The 13,907-nt window shown below is 45.1% G+C and overlaps 1 protein-coding gene across 1 annotated transcript in view; it reads left to right on the top strand.

Annotated features, from left to right (window-relative positions):
- Window positions 1-13,566, top strand: part of LOC119308039 (ATPase family AAA domain-containing protein FIGL1-like) — a 14,665-nt gene extending 1,099 nt beyond the window's left edge. The window contains exons 2-13 of the mRNA XM_037584152.1: window positions 2,783-2,921; window positions 3,974-4,402; window positions 4,924-5,168; window positions 5,703-5,830; window positions 5,907-6,025; window positions 6,104-6,196; window positions 11,738-11,839; window positions 11,919-12,021; window positions 12,432-12,515; window positions 12,579-12,674; window positions 12,783-12,910; window positions 13,138-13,566. Of these exons, the coding sequence (XP_037440049.1) occupies window positions 2,783-2,921; window positions 3,974-4,402; window positions 4,924-5,168; window positions 5,703-5,830; window positions 5,907-6,025; window positions 6,104-6,196; window positions 11,738-11,839; window positions 11,919-12,021; window positions 12,432-12,515; window positions 12,579-12,674; window positions 12,783-12,910; window positions 13,138-13,239 (1,768 nt within the window). The 3' untranslated portion in view covers window positions 13,240-13,566. The remainder of the gene's footprint in view (window positions 1-2,782; window positions 2,922-3,973; window positions 4,403-4,923; window positions 5,169-5,702; window positions 5,831-5,906; window positions 6,026-6,103; window positions 6,197-11,737; window positions 11,840-11,918; window positions 12,022-12,431; window positions 12,516-12,578; window positions 12,675-12,782; window positions 12,911-13,137) is intronic.
- The last annotated feature ends 341 nt before the right edge of the window (window positions 13,567-13,907 follow it).

The following is a 13,907-nucleotide window of genomic DNA, read 5'->3' as shown; positions in this document are numbered from 1 at the left end:
TCCAGATGGGGGCGAGCGGACCCAGGCAGCGGAGGCGGTGGTGGCAGCGCGGCGACAAACTCGTGGGTTCGCCGCTGAATCCTTGATCCAATCTGCTGCACAACAAATGGCGAGAGAGAGTGCTAGTTGTTTAGGGTTACGACTTTGGGAGTGCTGGAGTGGGCCTGTACTAGGCTTCCGCGCCGTCCCAGCGGCCGTATCGGTATTTCTTTTTGTTTTAGATTGAAAATCGTGATAAGCCAGGGATACCCGTATTGCTGCCGTATCATGCGTATCGCCGTATTGGTGACGTCCTGCACGCCGATACGGCACATTTGAACGTATCAGTGCTTCAGAGGCCACAAAAAGTGTGCGAACAGTGGTCATATGGGCCACATGAGCAGAAGTCTCATCGTAATCGCGACCATGCTCCTGCTGAAGCCACGAGCCACAGGACGAGCTTTGTAGCTCAAGAGAACTATCAGAGTGAGTCTTAACCTTGTGGATCCACTTACAAGTGATGGGATAAACATGGGGAGGAAGAGAAACAAGATCCCACGTGCCAGTGCGCTCAAGAGCAGCAATCACCTCTTTTTTTAGAGAAAAGGCCAAAGCCCGACTTTATAAATAAAGCCACATGGCAGCGTCACGAATACCCAAGGTTCACACGGTCTCAGAAACACAAAGAGAAGTTAAATAGGCCCAAATTCCTAACGAAACAGGCAGCTGCCAAACACGGCACGCAGGCCGGGGAGAGAAGGAGACCTAATCCCGCAAACTACAGCACCAAACTTATACGCCATGATTCGTCCCGGAGATCTGAGAGGCTGAAGCCCGAATTTTGGCGATGAGCAGGTCCAGGGCGTCCCGATCTGGCTCCTTAGTCAATAATCTCCACTGCTGCAAGAATATACATGATTTGAAAAGAACGTCAGCAGGCTTAGATGGGAAGGTAAGCTCAATAGTAAATTTGTTTCTAATGGTCCAAAGAGCCCAACATAAGGCTCCCAAGCCAACCCAGAATACCCTCTTGGTGACCCCTACCAGAGATTTGGCTAGGGTTCTAGTGTCAGCGGAAGAGGAGGGATCCCAGGAGACCCGAAGCCAGGATCTGACGCAAGACCAAACTAATTTGGCAAGAACACAGTTGAAAAAGATGTGATTAGAGTTTTCCAAAGCCCCACACAAGTTACAGAATTCCGAGCCCGGCCCATTGCGTTTTTTGATCTGATCAGCAGAAGGAAGGCGACCTCGGAAGGCTTGCCAGAGGAAAATCTTAATCTTAGGAGGGACCTTAGATTTCCAAACACAAGAGAAGCGAGCCGGAGTAGTACCACCAATGAGTCTAGAATACAACGATTTGACCGAGAATAGCCCAGAGGCCGTAATTGGCCAAACCATAGAGTCAGCCTCCTCCGAGAGCACAGGGAAGAGGGCAGAAAGACTTTGCCATTCTTCCAACTCTTCAGGAGACAGGGCCCGACGAAAAGCCAAGTCCCAATTATTAGCAGCCACCTCCGCGATGGAGATTTGCGGATCGGGGCAATAAGAGAACAGAACCGGAAAGCTAACAGCCAGGGGAGCATCCCCAGACCACCAATCTAACCAAAAACGAACAGCAGACCCATTACCCACATAAAACTTAACGTGCTCCAAAAAAATCGGCCGAACTTTAACAAGGGCTTTCCAAAACTGCGAACCACGCCGCGCAGGGGCAAACATAGGGTTGGAGTTAGGAAAATATTTAGCCTTAAGAATCGAAAACCACAGCACATCGGCCCCAACCGTCATAATTTTCCACCACCACTTAATGAGCAGACAAATATTCATCACCCGAGTATTAATAATGCCTAACCCCCCAAGGTTTTTAGGCTTGCACATAAGCTGCCACTTAACCAACCTATACTTTCTTTTGTTATCTGCAGAATTCCAATAAAAGCCACCCCTATGTTTGTCGAAGCCAGCATGCACACCATCCGTGAGACGGTAAAAGCCCATAAGGAACATCGGGAGAGAGGATAAGCAAGAATTGATTAGAGCCACTTTGCCAGCATTGGTATTATACCTACCCCTCCAAGGAAGCACCCTATTCCCCACTTTAGCAACCACCGGAGCGAAGTCATTCGCGTGAAGCAGACCAGGAGAGATAGGAAGACCTAAATATTTGAAAGCTGCCATTCGGGATGAATAACAACATCACGATAAGAAGTCAACTCAAGAAAAGCGTCCCAGCGCTAGAAAAACCTTAGCGGTCAACTGGCAGAAGCGGGCGATGACGCAAGCCATAGGTAGGCTGAGATGAGGAATATGGGACATTAGAATTGGATGGCTGGGCAGTAGACTCATCCACAACACGCGGACGAAGAGTGTAATAGTGAGGAAAAGAGGGAAGAATACGAGGAGGAATCACCGGCATAGACTCATGACGCCACCAAGGATGAAGGGGCAGAATCCCGTTGTCGTACCATTTCTTCTGGGTTTTAACTTCAGATATCTGTAATGGTCTCTGCGACATCATTTCAATGGATATAGGATAGGAATTAGGAAATATAATCAGTGAGAGTTCTGAAATTGAGAGATCTTTTTTCTTCTGTGCTGATGAAGATATAACATTTTATCATCACTTTATATTATTAAGAAATTTCTTGGGTTTATTGTGAATGTATAAGTCACACATCTAACCAATTTACTATTGACGTCATGTTATCTGCGGGAATGTTCAAGTTTATACTTTCGAAGCATGCTATCTTGAGCATATCTTAGTTTGGTATCAATCCTCACTTTGGATGTGTTTTGAGCTCAGTGTAGCGTTTGAGCTCGCAAAAAAGAATGCTGGTTGTGTTTTTCCAAAGCAAGGAGACGTTAGCATTGAAAAGATGAAGTGTTCAAAGTATTTTCAGGCTTTTCATGAGAAATCCAAAGGAAATGTTGCTGATCAACAGGTATGATCTAGTTTATATTATTCTTAAAGCGCATCTTCATCACTCAAACTCCTTTCCCTTCTCTATCTCGTTTCACCTTTTCTCTGGGGCGCATCCAGTCGGTGCCCCTTTTGCTTAATTTCCTTTTCATTTCTATTTTTTCTTAAGGTCAAAAGACCAAGGTTTCTAAGGCGTCGGTATATCGTCGCTATATCGACGATATAACGCTGTGGCGCTCCTCTAGCCTAAGCCGTCGGCCTTCACAATATATTGGCTGAACACGCACGTGCAAGAGGAAAAAAGTAGGGGGCAGGACGAAAAGCACATGCACAGGAAGGAAAACCAGGGGTGGGAATGACAAGAATGGGCGTTGGAGGGAATCTCGTGAGCTCTATAGGTCATAGGTGAGAGGTAGGGACTGAAAAGCTGGGGTACTGTGCACTGTGCACTATGCACTACTCACTAGGAGGAAACTGTGAAATGGAAAGTAGAGAGAAAAGACAGCGTGCACTGTGCAGGCACACTGCAGGCAGAGAAGTAGGTCCATGGTCTGGACTTTGCTACATCTTATTTTCTTTTAGTTCTATGAGTCTAGGATTCTCTGCATCAGCTTTATGTGAGTTCTATGAGTCTAGGATTCTCTGCATCTGCTTTCTGTGTGTTTGCAATGGATATACTAGTTAGGCTGTGTGTTGATTTAAGTTGCTAGTGATTATGAGTTAAATTGGAGGCCATTCTAAGTTAGTGTTGTCATATACTCCCCCCGTTCCAAAATAGATGACCCAACTTTGTACTATGACAACACTAACTTAGAATGGCCTCCAATTTAACTCTATTAATTTGTAATTTGTTTATGATGTCGCCACGCCATACGCCATAAACGTTATAATGTTATGAAGGGGGTAGGTTGCCACAGAACGCATTACGCATTAAAAACCTTGCAAAAGACATACCCACACCCACACGTGCGCATGCCCACGCACACACACATCTTGATTATCCACAAATAATGGTGTTTGCCTGCTAATTTTTGTTGCTATTTTTCTCTCCTTGGCATGTATTTAATTCAAAAGAACTCAGCTTGCGAGAAGTTCACGATTCAAGGGGGTCCACATATTGAGGAAAGCCCAGCTGACATAGACAATGAGAAGCTTAGCATCGGGGCATCAAAATTGATGGCACAATCAAAAATAACATCATTGTACGGAAACAAGTTCTTGAAGGCAAATAGTGTGTCAGACAAGAATATGTTCAAATCAGAGGGGAACATGTCTAAAGAGTTTGCTTGTGTTGAGAATGAGATCAGAACAAATCAAAATGATAACACACATCCTGCTTATCTGGGGGTTGAAGAGGATAAGAAACATTGTGGGCCATTGCAGACTTCAAAACGAAAGCATACAGGGTTCAGAAGTCCTATATGTGAACATGCGAATTCTCCATTAAGCCAAGATGAAGCTGATGCTCCTGCCAATGGGTTTGTGACTGCTAGGATAAAGTTGGTATGTGCACTTGTCAAATTATGCACTTAGCCGTGCGGCCAATACTGGTTCAAAATTTTCATTCCCTGTTGGATAAGCATTTTAGAGAAAGCTCTTTTACAGGAATTCTTTTATGTTCCTCCAAGAAAAGTGGACATGCCATAATCACCTATGGTTTGTAATAGGTTGCTACTGGTTTTTACCATTCAAGCTTAACTCATATGTAATGAGTGACTTCTGTCTTCACAATTTTTCATTTCATGACTTTGTTGTTTTTTGCACATTGCATATGTTTGAATATGAGATAGTTTCTTTGTTTTATTCATTTTCGTTGTTGTGATGCACGATGCTCTTGCTGCATGGCCCACACCAACAATAATGTCAGATGGCATCACTATCCTTTTAGCAGAAGACACTTTTATTCCATTAAATCGCTAAATTACAAGGGTTGATTAGGCTTATATCCACTTCGGTTAAAGTTCAATATATCTGTACTTGCTGTAACCTTGTTCGGTGGGTGCCTTTTGGCTTTTGCTTTGTAGGCGATGGACACTGTGCAAAAGCATGGGCATAATGGCCACCAAGGTGCTTCTGTATCTCCGCAATTTGATAACAACCTTAGTACACGGAATTATGGTGTGAGGCCAAGCTGGAATTCTCGTCGTGGACCACGTGGTAATTTTGTCCGCCCTATCCGAAACAATGGAGGATCTGCTTGCAATGCAATCAACTCACGAGGAGTTGCTGGAAAAAATGATGATTCCATGGAAGATTCAATAAAAAAATGGTATGTAATTCAAACTTAATTGTCTGGTAGCATTTGAACCAATATGGAGTGCTGAATATCTAGCGAGTTTGTTTGCCATTTTAGCGTCTGGTTTCTTGCTTAGTGATGGTAAAAAGCAGCATTTTGTGGAAATAGTCTCTGTCTTCAATTATCAACCATTTCTATGTTAGGGAAAAAAGTGTTGCCCCTCCCTTTCATGGCAAAGACCCCCTTGAATTGTGCATTGCTATCATTCACCTCAAATGTTGATTGACTGAAGTACCAATAAATGTAATTACTGGTTTGTGTAATGTTAAACCAATACATGAACTTGAATTTGATCACTTAACTAAATGTACATTAGTAAAAGCCGTTCAAATCACGAGCATGCAAATCACTATTACAGTTTCTTGCCATTAACTGTATTTTGGATCAATTTATATGGTATCCAATCTGGATTTCACATGCATGAGTAGCCTTAAAAATATATGTGTATGTTAAATATATTGGTGGTGCTCGCTATCATATCTTACTAACAAAAATCACCACCATCAGCTTAGAAATGCTTTGTGGCCCTGATGGTGAGCTTCCTGAGAAGTTGAGGAATTTGGAACCTCGCCTTATTGAGCATGTTAGTAACGAAATAATGGATAAAGACCCTAATGTTCGCTGGGATGACATAGGTAGGTACATATCTTTCTAGTTCTTCAGATTTTTTTAATGTATTTTGTGTAACTAATTCATGCCAACTTGCAATAGCTGGTTTGGATCATGCAAAGAAGTGTGTGACAGAGATGGTTATTTGGCCCCTACTGCGTCCAGACATCTTTCGTGGTTGTCGGTCTCCTGGAAGAGGACTACTACTATTTGGACCTCCTGTGGGTACTTATCTCATCTGGCTGTGTTGTGCCTACCCTTCTTTCTTAATCTTAATGCATGCACACTTATTTCCACAGGGAACAGGCAAAACCATGATTGGAAAAGCAATTGCTGGTGAGGCTAAGGCAACATTTTTCTACATATCTGCAAGTTCACTCACGAGCAAATGGGTATGTCTGGCACTTGTTTTGATTTTTCAATACTGACACATTTCTCTCATTTTGCAGTCATTAGTTTTCTATTATGCTATGTTAATATCTTTGACATACTAATGAGGTGTTACAACTGAATTGATTTTTCTATCTGCTAATTGATGTTTGTGATATGTGATAATAAGTTTGTCATTGTCCATGCTTCCAAGCTTAATAACAAAGAACTTGAAGCAGTATATAGTAGGGTGTGTAAACATGTTTCTAAGCGTATCTGTCCTGTATTCTTTTGACAACCTGCTCCTAACTTCCTACACAAATAATCTTGTGGCAGGATGCAGTTTTCTGTGTTCCTCAAAAGTATTGATAGTTGACAACTCGAGATCAAATTTGTTTAGAATGAAAATGGGCAAACAAATGTGTTCCAAAAATTATTCTTTTGGAATTGTTAGTTCATTCCCATGTTTATGCCGCATTAACTGACTGCATTATGCATGGGAGTGGTACATGTACCACTCCTGCAATGCATTGCTCAACTAAACAGTTTTGCAAAGGTTCTTGAGAGGCCTTGGCACTTTCCAGCTCTATGGAGCATATTGTTACCAATTCTATATATTATTTTGATTCCTAATAGATCTAGATTAGATTAATTCTGATAATGCTTTTCCTGTATATTTCATCTTTCATTGTAGGTTAAATGATAAAAACACTTACAGAATTGAAAGTGACTTATTTGGGCAGTTTAATGTGATCAGTATTTTGTATACGAATTATTTAGACTTGACATAAATCATTTATAAATATCTTGTACCTGGTAAATTTTCTAATTCTAAAACCCAGTAAATAATAAAAGGGTCTGTCTTGCTGAGATTCCTGTAACTGTATAACTGCTGGACTAGCCAAGAAATACATGGAATATTGGTGTCTATTGTAGCTTTAAGGTGTATTAGTCATGAGAACATAAAGTGTATTATTTTTCTGTCGAAGGTATATCCTCGGATATCTGTATCATGTCTAAAACACTTTATTCTATGGTCATAGAAGAAGTGGAAGATTTTTTGCGTTAAAAAATCTGGATAGAGATTCTATTTCTGCCTGTATGTGGCTGCCTATTTTGGGGAGTTTGAACATGCTTACTTCATAGTCAAAATCAGCATGCTGATTGTCCTAGTCTCGTATGGAGGGGACAGAAGGCGAAGGTGGTGGAGGATACCAGCTTCAAGCTGTGGTACTCGGGGACAACTACAAACAGAAATGGAGCAGGCATCTTGATCAACAGCCTCAAGTATGGAGTGGTAGACGTCAAGAGGCAAGGGAACTGGAGTACCTTGGTCAAGCTGGTAGCCGAGGATTTAGTTCTCAATGTTATCAACGCACATGCCCCGCAAGTAGGCCACAGTGAGAGCACAAGAGGGAGTTCTGGGACAGCCTGAAGGACAGGGTTACGAGTGTACCTATTGGCAAGAAGCTCTTCATGGAGGAGACCTCAATGGCCACATGGGTGCGTCTAACACAAGTTTTGAAGGGGTGCATGAGGGCTTTGGCTATGGCATCTGGAATCAAGAAGGAGAAGATGTCTTAAGCTTTGCTCTAGCTTATGGTGTGACTGTAGCTAACACCCTCTTTAAAAAGAGAGAATGCCATCTAGTGACTTTTGCTAGTGGTCAACACTCTAGCCAGATTGATTTCGTTCTCTCGAGAAGAGAAGACAAGCGTGCTTGCCTAGATTTTAAGGTGATACCTGGAGAGAGTGTTGTCCCTCAACATAACCTTGTGATGCCTGACTTCTGCTTTCAAATTCATGCCCGGCGGGATAGGCGGGCCAAAGTTGCTCAAGGTGGAGGCAGCTCAGGCTTAGAGCATCTCCAGCCGCGCCCCCAACAAGCCCTCCCAATGCCCTTTTTTGGTGCCGGCGAACCCAGGCCGAACCCGGCGCGCTGGGGGGCGCCCGGGGGCGCCGGGAGAAACGGTTCTTGGCGCGAAAACAAGTGGGCTCGCTGAGTCAGCGCTGACTCGGCGCCTTCGTCATCCTCATCGCCTCGGTTCCCGCGGGAATCAATGCGAAGGCTGCCGCGTCGCGGCGCCGGTCAGCCCTTCATTGATTGCTCACGGGCGGCGCAGTGAAGGCGCGCCGACGCGTGTCCTGCCCGCTCCCGCCACGCGTACACACGGCGCCGCCCTCTCGTCGCCCACCCGTGGCTATAAAAAAAGCCCCTCCCTCGCCGGTGAACGCACACTCCCTCGCCACAGAACCCTCTCCCCTCTCACCGCCGACGCCCCTCTCGCCCTCTCATCGCCGACGCGCGTCTCTCCTCTCTCCCCTGCCGACGACCATGGCCGAGCGCTACCCAGGCGACGGTGCGGCCACCAACGGTTTTGGCCGCCGCCACTTGCACGAGGACGAGGCACGCCTCCTCTACGAGGCCGACTACCCGGCGCCGCCGGACATGCGGGTGCCGGGCTCGTGGAGGCTGAGCACCGGCGGCGTCCCGATGCCTCGGGCGCCCACTGCACCCTTGAAGCCATCCTTGAGCACATCGAGGCCCGCAACACGCCCACTTGGAGTACCCAGCGCCCTCTCCTCTCAGTGCCGCGGCAGCTCCTGGACGCCGCGGCAAATGGAGATGGCAACCTCCTCATCGTCGGGCTCCCTTTCCTTCGGATCGCCGGCGCTCCGCCCCGTCAAGTCGGAGCCACAGGAGACGCCGCTCGGGCGGCGCACCCGCGGGACGCCCTCGTCATCAACGAGGGCGGCCGTGGCCCCTCTCCTCCCTCTTCCCGCCTCGTCAGGCCGAAGACCGAGCCGGGGCTGCTCCCCGTGAAGAAGGAGCATGAGGCCATGGCCGCTGCCGACGAGACCGCCCTCAAATGGGTGCGCAAGGACTACGTCCGAGAGGAGATGGCGCGCCAGCGCCGCGCCCTCGAGAAGATTGCCGCTCGGTGCCGCGGACGCGAGAAGGGCGGCGTCGTCATCCTCGACGACAGTGATGAGGAGGCGCCCGGGCCGTCCAACCCCCCACGCATCGGCGACGCTAGTCAGGGGTGCAGCAGGGACGCCGACGGCACGCAGGACGGCGGCGACGACGACGACGACGACGACTACACCAAGTTATACATGCTCCTCGGCATGTAGAAGGCGGGCGGCGGCGCAGTAGTAGTATTTAGTTGTCGTTTTAGTTAGTTTTTAAATTATGTCTTCAATTTTTGTACAAATATCAATGAAATTGCCTAGTTTGGCCGAATTTGTGTCGTGTTTGGCCGAATTTTGGCCGAGTTTGGTTTTAAAAAAAAGGCGTCTGGGGGGGCGGTTGGGAGACCGACCGCCCCCACGCTGATTTTTTTTGTCGGCGCGCCCCCAGGCGGCTCTATTTCAAGCCCCTGGGGGGCCGGACTAGTGGAGATGCTCTTACAAGGAGAGGGTTATTAAGGAGGGCCTTTGGGAGGAGGAGGTGACGCAAACAATATGTGGATGAAGAAGGCGACTTGCATTTGTAAGGTGGCTTCAGAGGAGTTTGGGGGTGACCGGGGGATGTAGAAGCGAGGCTAAAGATACCTGGTGGTGGAACGATGATGTCTAGAAGGCTATTAAGGAGAAGAAAGACTTTCAGACGCCTACACCTGGATCGGACGACATAGAGAAGTACAAGGTGGCAAAGAAGGCTACAAAGCAAGCTGTGAGTGAAGCAAGGGCTTGGGCGTACGAGCACCTCTACCGGCGCTTAGACACGAAGGAAGGCGAAAGGGACATCTATAAGATGACCAAGATCCAAGAGAGGAAGACGAGGGATGTCAACCAAGTTAAATGCATCAAGGGCGGAGCAAATCAACTCTTGGTGAAGGACGAGAAGATCAAGCATAGATGTTAGGAGTACTTAGACAAGCTATTCAATGGAGAGAATGAGAGCTTTACCATTGAGCTGGACGACTCCTTTGATGATACCAACATGCGTTTTGTGCAAGAATCCAGTAGTCTGAGGTCGGAGAGGCTTTAAAAAGGATGGAAGGAGGCAAGGCGATGGGCCATAATCGTATCTCCATTGAGGCGTGGAGAGGCCTCAGAGACAACGATAACATGGCTAACTAAGCTTTTCAACCTCATATTTCAGGCAAACAAGATGCCAGAAGAATCAAGGCAGATTATATTAGTACCAATCTTCAAGAACAAAGGGGATGTTCTGTACTAATACCATGGAATTAAGCTGATGAGCCATACAATGAAGCTATGGGAGAGAGTCATTGAGAACCGCTTAAGTAGAATGACGAGCTTGACCAAAAAAACAGTTTGGTTTCATGTCGACCATGAAAGCCATTTTCTTGGTATGACAACTTATGGAGATATACAAGAAGCAAAAGAAGGATCTGCATATGGTGTTCATTGACTTGGAGAAGGCCTACGATAAGATACCGTGGAATTTCATGTGGTGGGCCTTGGAGAAATTCAAAGTCCCAACAAAGTACGTTACCTCATCATGGACATGTACGTTAATGTTGTGACAAGTGTTTGAACAAGTGATGGCGAAACTGATGACTTTCCGATTAAATAGGACTGCACCAAGGGTCAGCTTCAAGCCCTTATCTTTTTTGCTTTGGTGATGGATGAGGTCACAAGGGATATTACAAGGAGATACCCATGGTGTATGCTCTTTGCGGATGATGTGGTGCTAGTCGGACGGGGGTTAATAGCAAGTTAGATCTATGAAGACAAACTCTGGAATTGAAAGGTTTTCGGCCTAGTAGAAATAAAACCGAGTACATGAGGTGCGGTTTCAGTGCTACTAGGCACGAGGAGGTTAGCCTTGATGGACAAGTGGTACCTCAGAAGGACACCCTTTGATATTTGGGGTCAATGCTGCAAAAGGATGGTGATATCGATGAAGATGTGAGCCATCAAATGAAAGCCGAATGGATGAAGTGGTGCCAAGCTTCTGGCGTTCTCTGTAACAGAAGAGTGCCACAAAAGCTAAAAAGAAGGTTCTATAGGATTGCGATCCGACACGCAATGTTGTATGGCACTGAGTGTTGACCGACTAAAAGGCGACATGTTCAATAGTTGGGTATAGCGGAGAGGCGCATGTTGAGATGAATGTGTGCCCACACAAGAAAGGATTGAGTCCGGAATGATGATATACATGATAGAGCGGGGTAGCACCAATTGAAGAGAAGTTTGTCCAACGTCCAACATCGTCTGTGATGGTTTGGGCATATACAACACATGCCTTCAGAAGCTCTAGTGCAGCGGACGGTTAAAGTGTGCTGATAATGTCGAGAGAGGTCGGGGTAGACCAAACTTGACATGGGAGGAGTCCGTTAAGAGAGATCTGAAGGACAGGAATATCACCAAAGAACTACCCATGGACAGAGGGGCGTGGAATGTAGCTATCCACATGCCAGAACCATGAGTTGGTTTCGAGATCTTATGGATTTCAGCTCTAGCCTACCCCAACTTGTTTGGGACTAAAGGCTTTGTTGTTGTTGTTGTTGTTGTGCTGTTGTTATGTTGATATTGATTGTTAATTCGTCTTCTATGTTGATATTGGTTGTTAATTCTTTTGCTGGTGCAAGATTGGCGAGGGCGAAAAGCTAGTCCGGGCACTATTTGGTGTAGCCTGTTGTCGTCAGCCTGCTGTCATATTTGTGGATGAGATTGATTCACTACTATCTCAGGTTTTGTTCTATGTGTTGTTTTTGTTGTGCCCATATCCATTGCATGTTTTGACACTTGACAGCCTTAGCATGATTGCAGCGCAAATCAGATGGTGAACATGAATCAAGTAGGAGGTTAAAAACACAGTTTCTAATTGAGATGGAAGGTTTTGACAGTGGAAACGAGCAAATTTTACTTATAGGTACCTCATGCATGGAAAGGTGTTCTTTCTTATATGATATTACAAGTGTCATTCTAGGATTTGCCTTATGGGATTGAAGCATCAACAAAGTCTGCATTTTCCCTCTCCGCGAATGCAAATTGCGTATGCACATGTTTTGAAGTTCTACCACATAGCCCGTGGAGTGATGTTGAATATCATATTGTGATGAACGACAATAGCGGAGCTTACCAACACATCCCTAATAAACAGGCTAAAGCTCCTCCATGGGTTGGGACTTATGCCGACCATTACTTGTTAGACCTGTCTTCGTTGCAGATCCGCTTTTTGCTCCACGTATTTTTTAGTTTGGGATCAACAATTTGAACTTGGAACATCAATCACTATGTGTTGTAGCATATACTAATATTGTTGAGTAAAAATGATGGCAGGAGCAACAAACAGACCTCAAGAATTAGATGAAGCAGCACGCAGGCGACTGACAAAGCGTCTATACATCCCCCTTCCTTCATCAGGTAATGCTCTATTTCTGTTCTATGGAATAGCTGTAGAAAACTGACTATTTCATGGTTGTGAAGAAGCACGTACTTGGATAATTCGCAATCTATTGGAAAAGGACGGCCTTTTCAAGCTCTCAGAGAAAGAAACAGGTGTCATCTGCAAGTTAACAGAAGGTGCATAGAATCATTCAGCTTTCATCATGTTTCTAAACCTAGATCATCATGCCATTTTACTGAGTTTTCCTGTTGTAAGATTTAAACAATGTTCTCTGTTATTTCCAGGTTACTCGGGATCTGATATGAAAAATCTTGTGAAAGATGCCTCAATGGGGCCACTGAGAGAAGCTCTCCAACAGGGTGTTGAAATCACAAAGCTAAACAAGGAGGAAGTGCGTCCGGTGATGCTCAAGGTAACTAGTCATATCGTATTTGAGTTTAGACAGTGATGACCTTCTGATCACTAAAAACGTACTCCCTCGGACCCCGGTTGTAATAACAACTTATATTATGGGACGGAGGGAGTACTATTTTTCCCCAAGCGATCAATATGAAATGTTTATTTCTAACAAGCTTCTGTTTTATGAATCATTCCCCTAGATGGTAATGTTCTAATTCTGAATGCTTATTTGGATGACAGGACTTTGAGGCTGCTCTGCAGGAGGTCAGACCTTCTGTTTCCACAAGCGAATTGGGGATTTATGAAGAATGGAACATGCAGTTTGGCAGCCTATCAATCTAATTTGTATGGGGATATTCTCAAGTACTATCTCCGGCCCATAATGTAAGACGTTTTTGCAAGCTATGATAGCTTGCAAAATAGCTTGCAAAAAACGTCTTACATTATGGGATGCAGTAGTAAGTACAAATAAAATCATCACAACAGATAAGTGGCTCAATGATTTCACCATGAGTATTACCACAAATAAGTGGTTTATTGATTAACCCACAACATTACACGTCATTAATAGTGCTGCCTGCCATGCACCTCTTCAGTATCACCTTAAGTGAAAATGAACTATGGAAAATAACAGCTAACTTGTTGTTACATAAATTCCAAGTTACAATATGTTTGTGAGCCTGTATGCTTCATAGCAGCACTACACTTCTGTTCGTTTCGGCTTTTCCTTTTGATTTTGCAGCTTTTCTAGTTTGACGAAAAAGCCATAAAAGCTTCTAAATAGGTGCTTCTGGAGCTTTTATGGCTTTTGATGAATCAATATAACAATATTTAGCTCCAGAAGCCACAAAAGCTCCAAAAGCACCTATTTAGAAGCTTTTTGGCCAAAGTGGAAAAGCTGCAAAAGCAGAAGCAAGAGTCCAAACAAACATGGCCCTAAATGACAGGTGGTTTATTAGTAAGAAGTCCAATTTAGACCCTGTCAGTTCAGGCTATGAACTGACCAAACA

The sequence above is a fragment of the Triticum dicoccoides genome, chromosome 5B (assembly GCF_002162155.2).
Source record: "Triticum dicoccoides isolate Atlit2015 ecotype Zavitan chromosome 5B, WEW_v2.0, whole genome shotgun sequence".
NCBI classification, from domain to species: domain Eukaryota; kingdom Viridiplantae; phylum Streptophyta; class Magnoliopsida; order Poales; family Poaceae; genus Triticum; species Triticum dicoccoides.
This window is presented reverse-complemented; position numbering and strand designations above follow the sequence as displayed.